Source organism: Gorilla gorilla, chromosome 20 (genome assembly GCF_029281585.2).
Source record: "Gorilla gorilla gorilla isolate KB3781 chromosome 20, NHGRI_mGorGor1-v2.1_pri, whole genome shotgun sequence".
Lineage (NCBI taxonomy): Eukaryota > Metazoa > Chordata > Mammalia > Primates > Hominidae > Gorilla > Gorilla gorilla.
The window spans coordinates 44,141,659-44,164,861 of record NC_073244.2 but is presented as its reverse complement, the minus strand read 5'-3'; the positions used below and the strand labels follow the sequence as shown (position 1 = coordinate 44,164,861).

General features: G+C 46.8%; 2 protein-coding genes across 3 annotated transcripts in view; both read right to left on the bottom strand.

The window, feature by feature from the left end:
* Positions 1-7,924, bottom strand: part of WDR88 (WD repeat domain 88) — a 45,016-nt gene extending 37,092 nt beyond the window's left edge. For both annotated transcript variants that reach the window (XM_019014393.3, XM_019014394.3), the window contains exons 1-2: positions 6,003-7,924; positions 705-815 (exon numbers count right to left, since the gene is read on the bottom strand). In XM_019014393.3, the coding sequence (XP_018869938.2) occupies positions 705-815; positions 6,003-6,278 (387 nt within the window). In that variant the 5' untranslated portion in view covers positions 6,279-7,924. The remainder of the gene's footprint in view (positions 1-704; positions 816-6,002) is intronic.
* A 132-nt stretch (positions 7,925-8,056) lies between these two features.
* GPATCH1 (G-patch domain containing 1) overlaps positions 8,057-23,203 on the bottom strand; it is a 49,594-nt gene continuing 34,447 nt past the window's right edge. The window contains exons 16-20 of the mRNA XM_019016675.4: positions 20,469-20,685; positions 19,397-19,504; positions 13,266-13,363; positions 11,741-11,886; positions 8,057-8,334 (exon numbers count right to left, since the gene is read on the bottom strand). Of these exons, the coding sequence (XP_018872220.3) occupies positions 8,304-8,334; positions 11,741-11,886; positions 13,266-13,363; positions 19,397-19,504; positions 20,469-20,685 (600 nt within the window). The 3' untranslated portion in view covers positions 8,057-8,303. The remainder of the gene's footprint in view (positions 8,335-11,740; positions 11,887-13,265; positions 13,364-19,396; positions 19,505-20,468; positions 20,686-23,203) is intronic.

The window sequence follows — 23,203 nt, the reverse complement described above, 5'->3', positions numbered from 1 at the left end:
GGCACACACCTGTAGTCCTAGCTACTCAGGAGGCTGAGGCAGGACAATCACTTGAACCCAGGAGGTGGAGGTTGCAGTGAACTGAGATCATGCCATTGCACTCCATCTGGGCAACACTCGTTCTCAAAAAAAAAAAAAAAAGGGCCAGTCGCTGTGGCTCATGCCTATATTCCCAGCACTTCGGGAGGCCAAGGTGGGTGGATCACCTGAGGTCAGGAGTTCAAGACCAGCCTGACCAACATGGTGAAACCCCATCTCTACTAAAAAACACAAAAAACAAAAAACAGAATTAGCTGGGTGTGGTGGCACATGCCTGTAATCCCAGCTACTTGGGAGGCTGAGGCAGCAGAACGGCTTCAACCCAGGAAGCGGAGGTTGCAGTGAGCCAAGATCACGCCATTGCACTCCAGCCTGGGCAAAAAGAGCGAAACTCCGTCTCAAAAAAAAAAAAAATGTGTGGTACTCTCAGTCCAGAGGTCTCCATCCCATTCCCACTGTTTCCAGGCCCGCAGGCTGGCAGCAGCCACCCTAACTTCGTCTAGGCTGGGCTCTCACCTTCCCCTCCTTCTGGCACTTTGCTCAGAAGACCTGCAAACCAGGACCCACAAGTGCCTGTGAGTTCAGTGCTGGGGAACTCGACACAGGAGGTGCCTAAGCTTAGGAAAGGTTTTCGCTCCAGGAGCACCTAACAGCCGGCCACCTACCCACAGCTTCACAGTGCAGTCATAGGAGCCACTGAGGAGCTTTGTGTCATCCACACAGAAGTGGCAGGTGCTCACAGCGTGCTCGTGCCCACTCAGAATTTTAAATGGGATCTGAAAAAAGGAGAGATCAGATGAGCTAAACATGTTGCAGGACACAAGATCAATGTACAACAGTTAATTCTATTTCTAAACACTTGCAATAAACCACCTGGAAAAAAATAAATTAAAAAAATTCTGGCCAGGGGGGTGGCTCACGTCTGTAATCCCAGCACTTTGGGAGGCCGAGGCAGGCAGATCACCTGAGGTCAGGAGTTCAAGACCAGCCTGGCCAACATGGCAAAACTCCATCTCTACTAAAAATACAAAACTTAGCCGGGCATGGTGGCGCACGCCTGTAATCCCAGCTACTCGGAGGCTGAGGCAGGAGAATCACTTGAATACAGGAGGCGGAGGTTGCAGTGAGCCAAGATTGCACCACTGCACTCCAGCCTGGGTGACAGAGTGAGACTTCACCTGAAAAAAAAAAAAAAAAATCCTGGCTGGGCACGGTGGCTCATCTCTGTAATCCCAGCACTCTGGGAGGACTGCTTGAGCCTGGGAGTTCAAGACCAGTCTGGGCAACATAGTGAGACTGTCTGTACAAAATTGGAAAAAAAAAAAAAAAAGAAGAAGAAAGAAAATGAGCCAGGCATGGTGGCTCACACTTGTAGTCCCAGCCACTCAGGAGGCTGAGGCGGGAGGACTACTTGAGCCCAGAAGGTTAACGTTACAGTGAGCTATGATTGCAGCACTGCACTCCAGCCTGGGTGACAGAGCAAGACCCTGCCTTTAAATAATTAAAATTAAAATTTTAAATGGGCAAAGGATTTGAATAGATATATCTCCAAAGAAGATATGCAAGGGCGGGGTGTGGTGGCTCACAACTATAATCTCAGCACTTTGGGAGGCTGAAGCAGGCGGATCACTTGAGGCCAGGAGATTAAGACCAGCCTGGCCAACATGGCAAAACCCCATCTCTACTAAAAAATAAAAAATAAAAATAAATAAATTAGCCAGCCATCGTGGTGTGCTCCTGTAATCCCAACTACTCAGGAGGCTGAGTCATGAGAATTGCTTGAACCCAGGAGGCGGAGGTTACAATGAGCTATGATCATGTCACTGCACTCCAGCCTGGGTGACAGAATGAGACCTGTCTCAAAAAGAAAAAAAAAAATAGTTGATAGCACATGAAAAGATTCTCAACATGACTCACCACATCAGGAAAGTGCAAATGAAAACCATAGTGTGGTCGGGCGCGGTGGCTCATGCCTGTAATCCCAGCACTTTGGGAGACCGAGGCAGGCGGATCACCTGAGGTCAGGAATTCAAGACCAGCCTGGCCAACATGGCAAAACCCCATCTCTACTAAAAATACAAAAATTAGGCTGGGCACGGTGGCTCATGCCTATAATCCCAGCACTTTGGGAGGCTGAGGTAGGTGGATCACCTGAGGTTGGGAGTTTGAGACCAGCCTGACCAACATGGAGAAACCCCGTCTCTACTAAAAATACAAAATTAGCCGGGCATGGTGGCGCATGCCTGTAATCCCAGCTACTCATGAGGCTGAGGCAGGAGAATTGCTTGAACCCGGGAGGCGGAGGTTGCAGTGAGCCGAGGTCGTGCCATTGCACTCCAGCCTGGGCAACAAGAGCAAAACTCCATCTCAAAAAAAAAAAAAAAATTAGCCGAGTGTGGTGTTGGGCACCTCTAATCCCAGCTACTTGGGACGCTAAGGCAGGAGAATCACTTGAACCTGGGAGGTAGAGGCTGCAGTGAGCTGAGATCATGCCACTGCACTCCAGCCTGGGTGACAGAGCAAGACTTCGTCTTAAAAAAAAAAAAGAAAGAAAGAAAGAAAGAGAGAAAAGAAAACCAAAGTGTGATACTGTGTCATATTTGTTAGGATGGCTATCATCAAAGTCCCATAACAAGTGTTGGCAAGGATGTGAATAGTTGGAAACCTCCTACATTGCTGGTAGGAACGTAAAGTAGTTTGAAAACTACTTTGAAAAACTTTGAAAAACAGGCGGTTTGGCCAGGCGCGGTGGCTCACGCCTGTAATCCCAGCACTTTGGGAGGCCAAGGTGGGTGGATCACCTGAGGCCAGGAGTTCAAGACCAGCCTGGCCAACATGGTGAAACCCCGTCTCTACTAAAAGTACAAAAATTAGCCAGGCATGGTGGCACATGCCTGTAAGCCCAGCTACTGGGGGACTGAGGCTGGAGAATCGCTTGAACCTGGGAGACAGAGGCTGCAGTGAGCCAAGATCACGCCACTGCACTCCAGCCTGGGCAACAGAGCGAGACTCCGTCTCAAAGAAAGAGAAAATGTGTCATGGCCATGCAACAGAATATTACTTGGTAATGAAAAGGGAAGGGAGCACTGCTACAGGCTACAACATGGATGAACCTTGAGGACGTTAGCTAAGGATATGAAGCCAGTCACAAGAGACCACGTATGGCTTGATTCTATCGCCATAAAAGGTCTAGAATAGACAAATCTATGGACAGAAAGCAGAATTGCCTGGTGTCGGCAGGATGGGTATTGGGGAACTGGGGAGTACAGTACTCTGAATACCCTAGAAACCACTACAGCTTCTATGGTTAAATTATATGGTACGTGAATTATATCTCAGTAAAACTGGGGAAAAAAAAGAGGACAGAGCAGGGAAGCCTGAAGATGTCCCGCCCCCCCCACCCCCCCCCCCCAGCCCGCGCATGGCGACACGTCCCAGGTTGAGCTGCGGAAGTGTGGGGGTGGGGGAAATGTTGGAGGCAAGACCAGGGGTGTGGCCTGGAAGGCAGTGTCAGGGTGCTGGGCTGAGTCGGCAGGAGGACAGGGGTGAGGGGATGCGACGGTTCAGGGCGGCGGTGGCCTTCCGGTTGCAGGTGATGCGGGGCGGGGGGGAGGTGTGTCGGGGACGTGCAGGTGGGGATGCAGGGGATGAGAGGATACTCCGCCTCTAGGGGGCTCGGGGACACGAGGACACTGGAACGCGGGCTCCGTTGCCAGGGAGCGTGGAGAGCTGGGACCGGGCTTTTCTCCGGGGGAGTTCGCTAACCCCGTCGGGCCAGGCCGGGGCCGCGCGTACAGGGTTGGCTCCCTACCCCAGGAGCGGCCCCAGTCCCCGGGACATGACCTGCGCAGCCCTCCCGCACCGCCCCCGCCCCTGGCGACCCCAGCCCCTGCCGCCCCTGCAGGGTTTGGGTTATCTCTCTCATTAGGAAAACCCAACTATCATTAAAAATTGAAATTAAATTTGCTGGGTGCAGTGGCTCACGCATGCAATTCCAGTGCTTTGGGAGGCCCAGGAGTGAGGATTGCTTGAGGCCAGGAGTTTAAGACCAGCCTGGGCAACATAGCGAGACTCCCCCTCTCTACAAAAAAATCAAAATTAAAATTAATAATTTTAAAAATATATAATTTAATTTAAATAATAGGAAAACAAAAAACCTAGAACTCCATCATGGAAAAACATTAGCAAGAGGGGGGAACCATTCCGCTACCCCCACCACAGGCTTTTCTGGGGCTCTCGTTTCAGGTTTTTTTCTGCACACAGTCCCTTGGGATCCACTAGGTAAAGGGGTCCCAGGGGCTGCAGAGAGAAGTCCCCAACACATGAGTACATTTCAGAGGTGCTGACAAAGCTCATGCAGAGGACAGAGCAAAAACAAAACGGTTCTTCTATGCGTAGCGTTCATTCACATATTCCACAAATAAACCTCAAGAGCCTCCTCCCCCATGGGTCCTGGACCTGATGCTGCAGCTCAGCAGCCACCTAGGAGCAAAGTCCCTAACCTCGAGGGGCCAGTTGCTGGCAGCCAGAGGACACCTTGAGGACGGAACGGGGATGTCAGACCATGGCATGAGGCACGGAGGAGACAGTGGCCCTGGCTACTTTAGACGGGCGGTCAGGGAGGGCCTCCCCAAGAGCGCAATACCGTGGGGGCAGGGACCCGCCAAGAGCCCTGAGGCCAGACCTGCTTGTAGGGCAGCAAGACAGGGGGATGGGGGAGGAGAACATGGAGAGGTGCCAGATTTGAAATGGCCTGGAAGGCCACAGGCAGATCGCCAGACTTCATCTTAAACATGCTGGGAAGCCAGGCAGAGGTATCGAGGAAATTATTAAAAACACACTCTGACATCTGCATGTGAATGCATTAAATCAAGGCCAAGCATGAAACGTTACTTACTGAGAATGTTATTTATTGGGTTATTGTTTTGTTTTGTTTTTGAGATGGAGTGAGATGATCTCGGCTCACTGCAACCTCTGCCTCCCGGGTTCAAATGATCTTGCTGCCTCAGCCTCCTGAGTAGCTGGGATTACAGGCACGCACCACCATGCCTGGCTAATTTTTGCATTTTTAGTAGAGAAAGGGTTTCACCATGTTAGCCAGGCTGGACTCGAACCCTTGACCTCAAGTGATGTGCTCATCTCGGCTTCCCCAAGTGCTGGGATTACAGACATGAGCCACTGCACCCAGCCAGTTTTTCTTTCTTTCTTTCTTTCTCTCTCTCTCTCTCTATATATTTATTTATTTATTCTGGAGACAGTCTCGCTCTGTTGCCCAGGCTGGAGTGCAGTGGGACAATCATAGCTCACAGCAGCCTTAAACTCCTGGGTTCAAGGGATCCTCTTGCCTCAGCCTTTCAAGTGGCTGTGACCACAGGTGCGCCCCATCACACTGGGCTAAGTTTATTTCTTGTAGAGACGACCTCTCACTATGTTGCCCAGGCTGGTCTCAAACTTCTGGGCTCAAGTGATCCTCCCACCTGGGCCTCCCAAAGGGCTGGGATTACAGGTGTGAGCCACCTTGCCTGGCCCAATTCATTGTTGTTATTATTAATTATTATTCTGAGTTTCCCGTTTCTTCTGACGCTAACTGTATCTCCTGGACGGGGAGAGCTGAGCCACCGACCCTTGGGCTGCAATTAGGAGCATCACTGTGGGTGGGCCTACGGAGACTCCAAGGTCTAGATGGGGTCACATGGTGGGGCAGAGCCTCTTCCCAGCTAAGAGTCCTGGTTCCCCAGCAGGTGGCAGTGCGGGGAGCCCCCGCCGGCATCCCCAGCACGCCCTGCTCAGGTGGGTCTGACCTTTGCCCACAGATGTACCACAGATGGGGGAATGAGCCTAGGGCCTCGCTGGGGGTCCTGGTGAAGCCAGGTGGGTTTTCCATGGGTCTCCCGACAGCTCGAGCGCCTTCCTCCCGTGTGGGGAACAGGCCAGTGCCCCCTCACCCCAGCGGCAGTTCTGACCTTGGAGAGAGGTTCCTGGTCGCCCCAGATCAGTTTCTCCGGCACCTGGTGCTTCTCAGGCAACAGATGAGGTGGTGTTTCCCTGTCCAAGACCAGGGGGTCGAGGGTGGCCAGCAGGTGCGTGTGCGGGATCGACAGCTTGAAGCGGCCTAAGGCCCTCGCCATGGTCCCCCAGGACAGCTTGCTGGGACAATACTCGCTGGCGGGGGCCGAGAGTGGCGGCAACTTGCATTCCCTGTCCTGGGCTGTCGGGGAGCACCGCGGCGGGGAGGCCATCTCGAAGCCCGGTCCGCCGGTGGCCGCCGACAAGCCTGGATGGGAACGGTGGCGCCGCGCGCCCGCGCCCGCGCCCGCACCAAGCCCTTCGGAGGCGCGCGCTACGCTGGGCCCGCGACTTCGCTGCCTCCTCGCCCGCTGGGTGAAAACTAGTGCCACCCCGCGCAGCACAGGTTACCTATAGAAAAATGGGCTTTGCAGCCGGGCGCGGTGGCTCACGCCTGTAATCCCGGCACTTTGGGAGGCCGAGGCGGGCGGATTACCTGAGGTCAGGAGTTGGAGACCAGCCTGGCCAACAGGTTTAATGAAACCCCATCTTTACTTAAAAAAAATAATACTAATAACAAAAATTAGCCAGGCATGGGGGCGTGCGCCTGTAGTTCCAGCTACATGGGAGGCTGAGGCAGGAGAATGGCTTGAACCCAGGAGGTGGAGGTTGCAAAAAAAAAGACAAATGGGCTTTGCATTCTGGGAACCAGGCCGAGCCAGCAAAACCAGCACCCCAGCCTCCAGCCCTCCGCTGTGGTTTCCCTGGCTCCTGTCACAGGGCAATTTCTTCATGTCCTCTGCCTGGGTACAGCTCCTGGCCAACCCACTTCATGACAAAACAGAAAAGGTCAATAAGTTATGGGGTAGCCCCTGCATGAAATAAGATGCAGTTATTAGGGGTGGGTTTACAACATTTATAATAGATGAGAGAAATATCTGTCACAACCCTAACAACAGTGACAGGGAATAAAATGCTACCACCAGTCAGATAACAGCCCCATAGCTAGAAAAGGACAGGGTGGAATTATTCAAAATATTGAAGAAGGGTGTCATCTTTGGATGATAAAACTAAAAGTGATTTTCTTCCTTCTTTTTTTTTTTTTCTTTTTTTTTTTTGGTGGAGACAAGAGTCTCTCTGTCACCCAGGCTGGATTGCAGTAGCGCAATTTCAGCTCACTGCAACCTCCACCTCCAGGGTTCAAAGGATTCTCGTGCCTCGGCCTCCCACACAGCTGGGATTACAGGTGTATGCTCACCAGACCTGGCTAATTTTTTTGTATTTTTAGTAGAGACAAGGTTTCGCCATATTGGCCAGGCTGTTTTTGAACTCCTGGCCTCAAGTGATCTGCTGGCCTCGGCCTCCCAAAGTGCTGGGATTACAAGCATGGGCCACCGCACCCAGCCTCTTCCTTCTTTCTGCTTTTAAAATTGTTGTGATCTATGATGCTACTTTCATAATGTAAAATACAAATGCTGAGTACTTTATTTTTTGTGGAGACAGGGGTCTCTATGTGGCCCAGGCTGGTCTGGAATTCCTGGGCTCAAGCAATCCTCCCGCCTCGGCCTCCCAAAACTCTGGGATTACAGGCATTAGCCATCACACCTGGTCTGCACTTTATTTTTCAAAAAGGTCTCCTTGGTACACATGAGGTGGCCTCAGAGCAGGGAGCTGCAGCCGTGTAACCCAGGCTGTGGGTGCACATTCTCCTGCCTGGTTTCCCTGCCTGTCTCAGACACTTTAGTGACATCTACCCTGAGAGGCTGAGGCCCCCTGCCAGGCCCTGGCTCTGCCCTCCCATGGGGCTTCCTGGGCACCAACAGCAACCCAGCCACCCAGAGAGGGAAGAGCTTCACTCCCAAGAAACGGCAGGAGGGGCCGCAACCGCCCCCTCTCACACGCTTGTCCTTCAGTGAGTCCAGACTGTCTTCATCACAAAACCAGAGAGAAGCCTTCACTTTTAACTTCTTTTTTAACGTCCCAGGAAATTTTTTAAAAATCAAGAAGAAAATAGAAAAATTCCACTTTAATTAAACTGTTCAGTCTGGATTTTTTTCCCCCGATACTAACTGAAATTAAAAATAGAAATCAATTTCTGCGACCTTTCAAGGCAGTCTTTGAAATGTCAAGGTCTTAAAAATTATTTTACAGCAGGAATTTACATATAAATACACCCTGTACAATGCGTTAACTGAACAATCACTGGGCTTCCATCATGGAGGAGAAATGATTCTAGGATGAGCCAGGGCAGCATTCAATTACTGCCTTCTTAGTGGAAGACTTTTCAGCCTGGAAAAGAAAACAGAAAAGAGAGAAATGGAAAGTTAGCTAGGAAGTGAAAAACCAAACAGCTCCATGGAGGCTGAGAATGCCAGGCCTCCCCATATCACAGCAGCATGTCTGCACCTATAAAATGCACTCACAATAACCCACAATGAAGTACTGCCTAATCTGTGCTTTTTTTTTTTTTTTTCCCCGAGATGGAGTCTCACTTTTGTCGCCCAGGCTGGAGCACAGTGGTGCGATCTCAGCTCACTGCAACCTCCGCCTCCCAGGTTTAAGCAAGTCTCCTGCCTCAGACTCCAGAATAGCTGGGATTACAGGCACATGCCACCATACCCAGCTAATTTTTGTATTTTTAGTACAGACGGGGTTTCACCATGTTGGCCAGGCTTGTTTCGAACTCCTGACCGTGATCTGCCCGCCTCAGCCTCCCAAAGTGCTGGGATTACAGGCATGAGCCACCGTACCCGGCCAATCTGTGTTCTTAAAATGCTTCTTCTATTACCCTGAAAACACACAGAGACTCACTCACCCACACCTCGTATTAAGACCACTTATAAAAGCAACTTTCTTCCCTAGTCTTATTTAGCCTTGAGAATACAAGCAATTTTTAATCTCAGTTTCACTCACCTACCGCATCCGTTGCATGACCCTTGGGAAGGAACTAAAATACGTTCACTCCAGGGCCCAAAGCATCCAAGTTGTCTTTTTTTTTTTTTTTAATTTTTTTAGAGAGACAGGGTCTGCCTATATTACCCGAGCTGGTCTTGAACTCCTGGGCTCAAGCGATCCTCCCATCTTGGCCTCCCAAGGTATTGGGATTACAGGCATGAGCCACCATGCCCAGCCCCCAAGTTGTCAGTCTTAAATCTGAATTTCTTTTCTTTTTTTTTTTTTGAGACAGAGTCTCTGTCACCCAGGCTGGAGTACAGTGGCGCCATCTCGGTTCACTGCACCCTCCACCTCCCAGGTTCAAGCGATTCTCCTGCCTCCACCTCCTGAGTAGCTGGGACTACAGGCGCGTGCCACCACGCCCGGCTAGTTTTTTTAGTAGAGATGGGGTTTGGGGTTTCATTGTGTTAACCAGGATAGTCTCGATTTCCTGACCTCATGATCCACCTGCCTCGGCCTCCCAGAGTGCTGGGATTACAGACGTGAGATACTGCACCTGGCCTAAATCTGAATTTCATACATATAGGAATGTTCGTGGCAGTTCTATTTGAAACAGAGCTGGGTCACACTGGCTGCAAATCCCTGCTCCACAGACTCAAAGTAAAAAACCCAGTATCCACACAACAGAAGAGATAAACACACCGTGGTGTGCTCACAAGAAGGAATCTTCCACAGCAATGACTACAAGCCCCTCACTGCTGCCTACCATCATCTGAAGGAATCTCAGAAGCCAGACACTCAAAGAATTCACACAACACCCTTCTTCCCAATAAAGATAAAACTGGCAAGAGCAGGCCTGCGCAGCGGCTCACGCCTGAGGCTGAGGCAGGAAGATCACTTGAGGCCAGGAGTTCGAGACCAGTTTGGGCAACACAGGAGATCCCATCTCTACAAAAAAGATTTTTTTAGGCCGGGTGTGGTGGCTCACGCCTGTAATCCCGGCACTTTGGGAGGCCAAGGCAGGCGGATCACCAGGTCAGGAGATTGAGACCATCCTGGCTAACACGGTGAAACCCCGTCTCTACTAAATATACAAAAAATTAGCTGGACGTGGTGGCGGGCACCTGTAGTCCCAGCTACTCAGGAGGCTGAGGCAGGAGAATGGCGTGAACCCAGGAGGTGGAGCTTACAGTGAGCCAAGATCGCACCACTGCACTCCAGCTTGGGTGACAGAGCGAGACTCTTATCTCAAAAAAAATGATTTTTTAAAAAAATTAGCTGGGTGTGGTGGTGCACACTTACAGTCCCAGCTACTCTGAAGGCTGAGGTGGGAGGATCCCTTGAGCCGGAGAGGCAGAGTTTACAGTGAGCTGTGATCAGGCCACTGCACTCCAGCCTGGGTCACAGAGCGAGATTCTGTCTCAAAAAATAAAATAAAATTCATACCCTATAAATATATGCTATATAAAATTATATTACTTATATTTAAAATGTGCACAAAAATCTGTATATAGGCCAGGCATGGTGGTTCACACCTGTAATCCTGGCACTCAGAGGCCAAGGTGGGTGCATCACCTGAGGTCAGGAGTTTGAGACCAGCCTGGCCAACATGACGAAACACTGTCTCTACTAAAAAAATACAAAATACAAAAATACAAAAATTAGCTGGGTGTGGGGGCGGGTGCCTGTAATCCCAGTTACTTGGGAGGCTGAGGTAGGAGAACTGCTTGAACCCGGGAGGCAGAGGTTGCACTGAGCCAAGATCGCACCACTGCACTCCAGCCTGGGTGACAGAACGAGACTCGTCTAAAAAAAAAAACAAACAATGTGTATGTGCATCCATGTACGTGAGTGTGTATGTGTGTGTGTGTGGTTGCACAAAAAAGGTCTTAAAGGTTACATATGAAACTGATGGCAGAAGTTACTGTGGAGAAAGTAGAGGTTTGGAGAACTAGTCAGGGCTCCTTTAAGCATTGGCTGTAAGGTCTGAATTTTCTTTTTTTTTTTTTTTTTTTTTTTAATTGAGACAAGAGTCTCACTCTGTCGCCCAGGCTGGAGGGCAGTGGCACAATCGCGGCTCACTGCAAGCTCCGCCTCTCAGGTTGACGCCATTCTCCTGCCTCAGCCTCTCCAGCAGCTGGGACTACAGGCACACGGTCCACGCCCAGCTAATTTTTGTATTTTTAGTAGAGACGGGGTTTCTCTGTGTTAGCCAGGATGGTCTCGAGCTCCTGACCTTGTGATCCACCCGCCTCGGCCTCCCAAAGTGCTGGGATTACAGGCGTGAGCCACCGCGCCTGGCCTGAATTTTCATAATGATAATATATTCACATATCACTTACATAATTAGATATTCAAACTTTTTAAAAAGCCTAGTTAATACACACATTTTTTTTTCTTTTAGGGAGAGGGTCTTGCTCTGTCACCCAGGCTGGAGTGTAGTGGTACGATAGTGGCTCACTGCAACCTCCAACTCCCGGGCTCAACAGATCCTCCCACCTCAGCTTCCCAAATAGCTGGAGGCACAGGTGTGCACCACCACGCCCAGCTAATTTGTTTTTTGTTTGTTTGTTTGTTTTTGTAGAGATGGGGTCTCACTACGTTGCCCAGGCTGGTCTCAAACTCCTGGGCTCAAGCGATCCTCCTGCCTCAGCCTCCCAAAGTGCTGGGATTATAGGCGTGAGCCACTGCAGCGGGCCTACCAGTTTTTCATTTCTGATATTTGCCTCTAAGCAAACACATCAAGCACTCAGTAAGCCTCTAAAGGTTTCTGAAAAACCCTCCATCTCCCACTACCCACCGTCTCAGCAGCTCCTGGGGCGACACGTCTGCGGTTTCCTCGTCACTCTGGCTGTCGCTGCTGTCGGAACTCTCAGAGCTACTACTTTTCTCTGGTTTTTTATTCTTTTGCTTGCCTTTGTGTTTGTGCTTCCTGTGTTTCTTTTTCTGTAAAAAACAAATAGTGGTGGGGGAAAACAAATGTATTTTTTCCTCCTTAATTCAATACAATGAAAGGTTAACAAGGCTGCAGTGATGGAGTCATTCAAAAAAATGTTTAAACCTCATTTAGAGTGAGTGAGAGTGAGAGCCTAACAAGACAGCACAGGGCAGACGGCTGTGCCACTCTCAACTGCGCACCCTGACCCAGCTGCGCCTCCAGCAACAGACACAGCAGAACCAAGAAGGCGCAGACAGGACCTATCGTAACACTTGGTGTCATAAGACGTGACACCACACCTTATGCATGGTGACCTGTGCCACCTCCGGTGAACCTGACTTGTTTATTTTGTCAGACCCCTGGGAAACTTCATGTCAGGATAACGGGCACCCAGGAAAACCACAAGGAAGAAACTGGCAGAAGGTTACCGAACAGCAGATAACACTGGTAAGGACACACAGATTTGGTCGGCACACATTTTCTTCCTTTCACTAGGAGGGAACGCCCGTCATCCGCCATACATGGGAGTGCTTCCCTCTGGTGGCCAGTAAGGAAACTGTTTCTAATTTCTTCAGCAGCTAGCCCAGACTACTTTGGGTACCCAACAAGAACATTAACCTAATTAAAAGCCTGTGCTGAAACCCAAAAGAAGACATGGTTGATGAAATAAGAGACGTCAACAGTGGAAGCACATGCCTGCCTTCCATTCGAATTCTTTTACTTCAAACGGCAAGTGACGGACTAAAATCTCAAACTAATAAAGACAAAGTAGCTGAGAAATTCTGAAAATAATACCTTCACTTAACATTGAATAAATAAGAAATAAATTGTTTTATTATTTAATACTCACCCATTGCTCTAAGATCCCTAAATGCCCTTTTTTCTGCTTTTTAATGTTCACAAAAAAAGTTTTTTTAAGGGCTGGGCATGGTGCCTTATGCCTGTAATCGCAGCACTTTGGGAGGTAGATCACCTGAGGTCAGGAGGTCAAAACCAGCTTGGCCAACATGGTGAAACCCCATCTCTACTAAAAATACAAAAAATTAGCCGGGTGTGGTGGTGCACAGCTGTGATCCCAGCTACTGAAGAGGCTGAAGCAGGAGAATTGCTTGAACCCAGGAGGTAGAGGTTGCAGCTGCACTCCATCCACCCTAGGCAACAGAGTGAGACTCCGTCTCAAAAAAAAGCGGGGGGGCGTTTAAGTGCAAAAGAAAATGTTTCTGAAAAACCAGGCGTTTGCATTGAATGTCAACATTTCTGTTAAGTCTCAGAGAGAACTGTGACTTGGCCACCAGATCCGCTCTTCAGCTGCAGTATATGACACTCCTGGGGGCTGACCAGCGGGTCCCACCCCACACGGATCCTGGGGTACACACAAGTCTCTCACCTTCTCTTTCTTCCGCCTGTGCTCTTTCTTGGCCTTGTGCTTGTCTTTGTTCTTTTTATGTTTCTCTTTTTGAGGAACCTCAAGTGTCTGACGAGCATCTGAAACACAAAGGTAATAAACACAGGACCTATATAGCAAGAAAACAAAGACTATCCAAAACTAAGCTCCTAAACTGCTGAATCAGGCATCTAGTGTAGATGGAATGTTTAACACTGAGGAAGAACTCCGGCCCTCGGATTAGCTTCTGCCTCACTGAGAAACAGATTAGCACACCACCTTGCAGAGTTGTATTTAGAAAGCTGCCAGAGACCTCAACAAAGACATGTGTGATCCAATCAGTATCCTGCCATGACCCCAGCTGCCAGATGCAGATAAAGTCGGACCAGAAAGCCCACAAAGCCTTTTGTAATTCAACATCATCAGATAAGCTCAGAAACAGACCAAAATTGGAACTCAGCTCTGCTGCCAGCACTGTGATCTTCGACACGTCGCCTAACCTCTCCCACACCCAGTTTCCCCAACTATAAAATGGGGACAATAAGAATCCCAACCCTTTTAGGGACACAGACTAGACTAGACAGGGCCATGTCCATGATTCTCGAAGCTCAGAATCTGGCACCTAAATGTTAGCTCTTCTTATATCATCCTCTCTCTACAAAAACGTATTTTATAAGAATTTGTCTTACAAGTGGAAACACTGAAAAAACTACCATCAAAACAACATAATGGGCTGGGAGCGGTGGCTCATGCCTGTAATCCCAACACTTTGGGAGGCCCAGGCAGGAGGATCCTTGACCTCAGGAGTTCAAGGCCAGCCTGGGCAACATAGTGAGACCCTATCTCTACCTAATTTTAAAAAATAATAATAATGTATGTAATCATTAAAAATCATTAAAGAATTTGCATGTGCCTCAATTCTCCATCTCCAAATTCAGACCAAAATGTTTTCATAGGTCATTAATTTCTGGGTAACTAAATCAACAAAACTTCACAATAGTAGAAGCAGTGAAAGGCATTAAATCAATTTTTTTCACCTAAAGAAAAGTTTCGGCCAGGAACAGTGGCTCATGCCTGTAATCCCAGCACTTTGGGAGGCTGAGGTGGGCAGATCACTTGAGGTCAGGAGTTCAAAATCAGCTTGGCCAACACGGTGAAACCCTGTCTCTACTAAAAATGCAAAAATTAGATGGGCGTGGTGGCATGCATCTGTAATCCCCACTACTCAGGAGGCTGAGGCAGGAGAATCACTTGAACCCAGGAGGCAGAGGCTGCAGTGAGCCGAGATCGTGCTACACTCCAGCCTGGGTGACAGAGCGAGAATACTTCTCAAAAAAAAAAAAAAGAAAAAAAGAAAAAAAAAAGGAAAGTTTCAAGATGTTTTGTAAGGGTGAATATTTTCTCAACTCAGTTAACAGATGCCTGCGATTTTGTAGTCCTATTTCTTTTTTTTTTTTTTTTTTAGGTTCTCGCTCTGTCACCCAGACTGGTGGGCAATGGTGCAATCACAGCTCATTACAGCCTTAACCTCGGTTCACATATCCTCCTACCTCGGCTTCCCGAGTAGCTGGGACTACAGGCATGTACCACCATACCCAGCTAATTTTTTAATTTTTTTGTGGAAGCGAGAGTCTCCCTATGTTGCCAAGGCTGTTATCGAACTTTTGGACTCAAGGGATCCTCTGACCTTAGCCTCCCAAAGTGCTGGGATTACAGGTGTGAGCTACCATGCCCAACCAGATTTTTCAAAATTCAACCTCCCAAAACTTTTTTTTTTTTTTCCAAAATTCTTTTAATTTTTTTTTTTTTTTTTTGAGACAGAGTTTCACTCTTGCTGCCCAGGCTGGAGTGCAATGGTGCGATCTCAGCTCACCCCAACCTCTGCCTCTCAGGTTCAAGCGATTCTCCTGCCTCAGCCTCCCAAGTAGCTGGGATTACAGCCATGTGCCACCATGCCTGGCTAATTTTGTATTTTTAGTAGAGATAGGGTTTTTCCATGTTGGTCAGGCTGGTCCCAAACTCCCAACCTCAGGTGATCCGCCCACCTTGGCCCCCACAAAGTGCTGGGATTACAGGCATGAGCCACCATGCCCAGCTTTTTATTTATTTATTTATTTATTTTTGAGACAGCATCTCGCTTTGTCACCCAGGCTGGAGTGCAGCAGTGGGATCATAGCTCACTGTAGCCTCCACCTCCTGGGCTCAAGCAATCCTCCCACTTCAGCCTCCTGAGTAGCTGGGACCACAGGCACGTACCACCACACCAGGCTAATTTTTTTCTTTTTTATTTTTTTAAGAGATGCAATATCTCTATGTTGCCCAGGCTGGCCTCAAACTCCTAGACTCAAGTAATTTTCCCGCCTCAGCCTTCCAAAGTGCTAAGATTATAGGCGTGAGCCACCACACTCAGCCCAAAACTTTTTTTTAACACTAGTTTTTTTCAAAAATCATTTCCCTAAATAACCCATAGACCAAATTAAGTCACTATTATGAGGGTATCAAAGACATTATGGTAAAGGGACATAAAAGACTTGGCTTTCAAGTGCTGATACCAGTTTGAAACTAAAGAGCCGGCCGGGCGTGGTGGCTCACGCCTGTAATCCCAGCACTTTGGGAGGTCGAGGCGGGCGGATCACAAGTTCAGGAGATCGAGACCATCCTGGCTAACATGGTGAAACCCCATCTCTACTAAAAATAAAAAAATTAGCCAGGCGTGGTGGCAGGCACCTGTAGTCCCAGCTACTTGGGAGGCTGAGGCAGGAGAACGGCGTGAACCTGGGAGGCGCAGCTTGCAGTGAGCCAAGATTGCGCCACTGCACTCCAGCCTGGGTGACAAAGCGAGACTCCGTCTCAAAAAAAAAAAAAAAAAAAGAAACTAAAGAGCCGAACAACCAGGCCACAGTGGCTCACGACCCTAATCCCAACACTTTGGGAGGCTGAGGCAGGTGGATCACTTGAGGTTAGAAGTTCAAGACCAGCCTGACCAACATGGTAAAACCCCGTCTCTACTAAAAATACAAAAAATTAGCCAGGCACCTGTAATCCCAGTTACTCCGGAGGCTGAGGAAGGAGAATCATCTGAACTTGGGAGGTGGAGGATGCAGTGAGCCGAGATCGCGCCACTGCACTCCAGACTGGGTGACAGAGTGAGACTCTGTCTCAAAACAAAACAAAATAAAACAAAAGTGCTGAACAACTATAGCAAATAAGAAATACATTCACTGCAATTTATCAAAACTTCATACTTTTTTTCTCTGCTTTTTAATCCTGTCTTTGAAAGCAGTTAGCTAATCAAACCAGTATTCACATATGGGCACCATGAGAAACTATAAAGTGAATAATGATATTTTTATGTTAGTTATATATCTGGGCCATGTTACAGATGTTTGTAAACCCAGCCCTCAAAGAGATGATAAACCAGTGTAAATGTTTTAACTTGAGATGCCAATTTAAGATGCAACTAAATAGAAGTTGTTGACAGATATTTGGGGAACAGAATGGGGGACAGATTGTATTTACTTCTGAGAGGACCATTTTATTGTATTTGCTACATTAGCTAAAGTAAAAAGGAGGCTTGGCGGCCAGGTGCGGTGGCTCACGCCTAAAATCCCAGCACATTGGGAGGCTGAGGTGGGCAGATCACCTCAGGTCAGGAGTTCGAGACCAGCCTGACCAATATGGAGAAACCCCATCTCTACTAAAAATACAAAATTAGCCAGCCATGGTGGCACATGCCTGTAATCCCAGCTACTCGGGAGGCTGAAGTAGGAGAATCACTTGAACCCAGGAGGTGGAGGTTGAGGTGAGCCGAGATTGCGCCATTGCACTCCAGCCTAGGCAACAAGAGCAAAACTCCATCTCAAAAAAAAAGAAAAAGAAAAGACAAAGAAAAAGACAAAAAAAGGAGGCTTGGCTGCGTGCAGTGGTTCACGCTTGTAATTCCAGCACTGTGGGAGGTTGAAGTGGGTGGATCACTTCAGCCCAGAAGTCATGCAGTGAGCTATGACAGCACCACTACACTCCAGCCTAGGTGACAGAGTGAGACCCTGTCTGAAAAATAAATAAATAAATAAATAAAATTTTAAAAATATATTAGTCTTAAATACTCTTCTTGCAATTCCCCTCCAATTTTGTATACTATTTTTTAATTTCTCTTTTTCTCTTTTTTTAATTTTTTTAAAATTAATTAATTTATTATTTGAGACGGAGTCTTGCTCTGTCGCCCAGGCTGGAGTGCAGTGGCGCGATCTTGGCTCACTGCAAGCTCCGCCTCCCAGGTTCATGCCCTTCTCCTGCCTCAGCCTCCCCAGCAGCTGGGACTACAGGCACATGCCACCACGCCTGGCTAATTTTTTTGTATTTTTAGTACAGATGGGGTTTCACCGTGTTAGCCAGGATGGTCTCAATCTCCTGATCTCGTGATCTGCCCACCTTGACCTCCCAAAGCGCTGGGATGACAGGCGTGAGCCACCGTGCCCACCCTTTTTTAAAAAATAGAGATGGGTCTCCCTGTGTCACCCAGGCTGGGCTTGTCTCGGACTACTGGGCTCAAGCGATCTGTCTGCCTTGGCCTCCCAAACTGCTGATATTACAAGTACGAGCCACCGCACCCAGCCTCTTGTTCCTTTTTTTTTTTTTTTTTTTTTGAGACAGAGTCTTGCTCTGTCACCCAGGCTGGAGTGCAGTGGCGCGATCTCGATCTCGGCTCACTGCAACCTTTGCCTCTCAGGTTCAAATGATTCTCGTGCCTCAGCCTCCTTACTAGCTGGGATTACAGGCACACACCACCATGCCCGGCTAATTTTTATATTTTATATTTTTATAAAATTTTATATTTTATAAAATTTTTATGTATAAATATATAATTTTATATATAATTTTTATATATAATTTTATATATAATTATGTATAAAAATATATAATTTTATATATAATTTATATATATAATTTTATATAATTTTTATATATAATTGTTATATATAAAAATATAAAAATATATTAAAATTTATAAAATATCTAAATATATATATTTATATGAATATATTTTAATATGTATTTATATATGAATATATATTTATTTTAAATATTTACATATTTTATTTAAATATATTTAGAAATATATTTAAATTAAGTTAAAATATATTTTAAATATTTAAATTTATATTTTAAATATATTTATATAATATAAATATATAAAATATAAATATATAAATAAATATATAAAATATACAAAATGTAATAAATATATAAAATATATAAATTTATATATAAATATATAAATTTGTAAAATATATAAAATTTATAAAACATAAAAAATATATAATTTTTATATATAAAATATATAATTTTATATTTTATATTTTTATAAAATTTTATAATTTTTATAAAAATTATAGTAGAGATGGGCTTTCACCAAATTCACCAGGGTGGTCTCAAACTCCTGACCTCAAGCAATCCTCCCACCTCGCCCTCCCAAAGTGCTGGGATAACAGGTGTGAGCCACCAGCCCAGCTAGAGCCATTGTGCCTGGCTGCAGCCCCTTTTTTTTTTTTTTGAGGCAGAGTCTCACTCAGTCACCTGGGCTGGAGTGCAATGGTGCAATATCGGCTCACTGCAACCTCCACCTCCCGGGTTCAAGCGATTCTTCTGCCTCAGCCTCCAGAGTAGCTGGGACTACAGGCGTGCGTCACTACGCCCAGCTAATTTTTGTATTTTTAGTAGAGACGGGGTTTCACTAGGTTGGCCAGAATGGTCTCGATCTCTTGACCTCATGATCCGCCCACCTCAGCCTCCCAAAGTGCTAGGATTACAGGCATGAGCCACTGTGCCCGGCCAGGCTCTTTTTCTTTAAGCTCTGTTGGGAAACTTATATTTCTATAACAAAACTTAAGATACTTAGGACCCTCCTGTAAACATGTGGCAGGTAAAGGAAATAAAGTTTGGAGGTCTCTGAAGCTGTATAGAAACAACTATCATTTCAGGCACTAGGTGGAGACAACGGGTTTAAAATATGACTGAAAACATATAAACCAGAAGCAAGCACGTATGTTTGGTCGGCTCTAAGTCACACTGTCCCCATCTCAGGGCAATCACACACTGATAAAAATGGGCGAACCAAAGGGCTCTGCACTCACTGGGGCAGAAGACGGGAGGCAGCCGCGGGCCGAACTCTTCTCTTTCATCTATCTGCATCTTTTGTATCGGGAAGGAAGGTGGCGGCTCCTGGGGTGCTGGCACAAGAGCTGAAAAACAGCACGGTGTTCACGTCATTCGTCTGCCCCATGTTAATGTCTCTGAGTCTTTCATTCATGTCTTTTGCCACCAGATAACATATGCTTGCCCACACCACTTCACTCCTGCCAGGTGCTAAGGATGCAGCAGTGAACATGCAGACCCCGGTGCTGCCCTTGTGAACTCCAGAGCTGGAAGTCTGTCACACGGGGGCACCTGCAACCAAGGGCACCAACGGCTGAGGTACAGCGTGCCAAGTGCACCTGTGGGCACGTAGCCTAGCGCCCCTAAGACCTGAAAAGTAGAAATGTATCCCCAAGAAAGGGCCATCTGAGAAGGAAAATCTTACAAACCATCAGGAATGTAAGACTATGTATGTCCCATCACAGAGAACTGTGGGAGACAAGTTTCACTCAAAATAAATTATCAAAGAAAAAACCTTGAAGATAAATGATCATATTCACGTTAATAATCTTGTTTTTCAAACAGATTACTATATATTCAGATAGAAGAGATATAAAAATTTTAAAAGTCTGGAAAACTAGCCGGGCACTGGGATTATGCCTGTAATCCCAGCACTTTGGGAGGCTGAGGTGGGCAGATCACCTGAGGTCAGGAGTTAGAGACTAGCCTGGCCAACATGGTGAAACCCCATCTCTACTAAAAATACAAAAATTAGCCAGGGGTGGTGGCACATGCCTGTAGTCCCAGCTACTCAGGAGGCTGAAGTGGGAGGATTGCTTGAGCCCAGGAGGTGGAAGCTGCAGTGAGCCGAAGATTGCGCCACTGTACTCCACCCTGGGGACAGAGCCAGATCCTGTTTCCAAAAAAAAAAAAAAATTATATACATATAAAAGATTACATATCATTGATTGCTAATCATTCGGGTTTAAGATTATAGAGTAAACAGAGAAGCAGCTGTCCTAGAGTCATTGTCTTCTCCTTTAGATCCCCGAGTCTGAAATACTGACATACCGTGAGCCACAGATGATGTTTCCCCCAAGTCAGTGTCTTGGGAGCTTTGGAAGTTGGCCTCCCCAGAGCCTGCCTGATCATCTTCGCTGTCACCTTGCTCATCCTCGGAGGATGAGGACTTTTCATCTGAGGAACTGGCAAAGATGGCCCTGAATAAGTCCATGGATGGGCGGCTCCCTTCTCCTTCAGCCTGTGCGTCCACACCTTTGTTGACTGTCTGTATTGACAGTGAAATAAGAGTCAGGGATACAGAGGCAAGGGTAAAAGGGAGGAGACATTCTAGAATACACTCCCAGACACACATATTTATGTTTATGCTCATGTACATGGGTATCCATAGCCACACACCACCCAACTAAACAGTGATCACTCACATAGCTTTTATTTTTGTGGTGTTTCCGAGTCAACAACTGTACAATGTGCTGATGAGGTCAAAGAAGCAAAACCGGGCCAGGCGTGGTGGCTCACCCCTGTAATTCCAGCACTTTGGGAGGCCTAGGCGGGTGGATCACAAGGTCAGGAGATCGAGACCATCCTGGCCAAAATGGTGAAACCCTGTCTCTACTAAAAGTACAAAAATTAGCTGGGCATGGTGGTGGGCGTCTGTAATCCCAGCTACTAGGATCCCCAAAAATGCAGTAGAGCACTGTGACTCTGTTCTATTTCCAAACTCAGATTCAGGCAACTTAACAAACCCCAAACAAAATAAACTCAAAAGAATTCACACCCAGATACATCATAATCAAACCGCTAAAATCCAAAGACCAAGTAAAAATCTTGAAAGCAGCTAGGGGAAAAATCACCTCATTATGTACAGAGGAATAATAATTTGTTTTGGGGTTTTTTGAGCCAGGGTCTCACTCTGTCACCCAGGCTGGAAAGCAATGGTGCGATCATAGCTCACTGCAGTGTTGACCTCCTGGGCTCAAGTGATCCTCCCACCGTAGCCCCTTGAGTAGCTGGGACCACAGGTGCATGCCACCACACCCAACTAGTTTTTTAATTTTTTGTAAAAGATGGGGTCTCACGATGTTGCCCAGGGTAGTCTCAAACTCCTAGCCTCAAACAAGCCCCCTGCCTCAGCCTCCCAAAGTGCTGGGATTATAGATGTGAGCCACCACACCCAGCCTGAGGACAATTTGAATGGTTGAAGATTTCTCATCAGAAATCACGAAACCCCGGAGGAAGTAGCAGTTTAATTTAAAAAAAAATTGGCCATGTGCAGTGGCTCACGCCTGTAATACCAGCACTTTGGGAGGCCGAGGCGGGTGGATCACGAGGTCAGGAGATCGAGACCATCCTGGCTAACATGGTAAAACCCCGTCTCTACTAAAAATACAAAAAATTAGCCGGCCGTGGTGGCGGGTGCCTGTAGTCCCAGCTACTCGGGAGGCTGAGGCAGGAGAATGGCGTGAACCTGGGAGGTGGAGCTTGCAGTGAGCTGAGATCGCGCCACTGCACTCCAGCCTGGGTGACAGAGCGAGACTCCGTCTCAAAAAACAAACAAACAAAACAAAACAAAAATTATCAACCCAGAATTCTATATCCAGCAAAAACATCCTTCAGGAATGAAGACAAAATATAAGACATTCTCAGATAATGGCAATTTAAGAGAATCACTTGTTGGAACTGGTCTAAAAGAAATGCTAAAGGAAGTTCCTCAGACAGAAGCGACAGGTGAGGGGAACGTGGAACTTCAAGGATGAAGAAAGAGCAACAGAAATAGAAAATATCTGATTAAACAGAGTAGGCTATTATCTCTGCATCGGTTCTTTTAAAATATGTTTAATGACTAAAAGCAAAAATGATCACCACTGGTTGATGGCATTTTCATTGTGTGTACATGTAATATGTAAGACAGCATAGAGGGAGGAGAGTAAAAGGACCTACATAGTGCTAAAGCTTCTCCATTCTACGGGAAGTGGTAAAACATTTAATTCTCAGTAGACTGTAAAAAGGTCAGTAGGTATACTATAATCCCTAGAGCAATCACTAAAAAAAAAAATACCAAGAGAAAAAAATAGAAAAATTCAAATGGAATATAAAAATTATTCAAGTAATCCAAAAGAAGGCAGAGAAGGGGAAAAAAAGAAACAAAAAAGAGTGGTAATAAACAGAAAATATAACATCATACACGTAAATCCAAAAATATCCATGATCACATTAAATGCAAATGTTCAATATAAATTATCAAAATGTATTTTAAGAAAGACTCAGTGACACGGTGTTTATAAGAAACCCACTTTAGCCGGGCACGGTGGCTTATGCCTGTAATCCCAGCACTTTGGGGAGGCTGAGGCGGGCAGATCACCTGAGGTCAAGAGTTTAAAACCAGCCTGACCAACATGGAGAAACCCCGTCCCTACTAAAAATACAAAATTAGCCGGGCATGGTGGTGCCTGCCTGTAATCCCAGCTACTCAGGAGGCTGAGGCAGGGGAATTGCTTGAACCCGGGAGGCAGAGGTTGCAGTGAGCCGAGACAGTGCCATTGTACTCTAGCCTGGGCAAGAAGAGTAAAACTTCATCTCAAAAAAAAAAAAGAAACCCACTTTAAATATAATGAAACAGATGTGTTAAAAAGAAGATGAAAAAGATATATACTACGCAAACACTAATCTAAAGAAAATTACCAGGGATAAAGATGATATTACATAATGTTAAAAGGGTCAACTGGGCATGGTGGCTCACGCCTGTAATCCCAGCACTTTGGGAGGCCAGGGCAGGAGGACTGCTT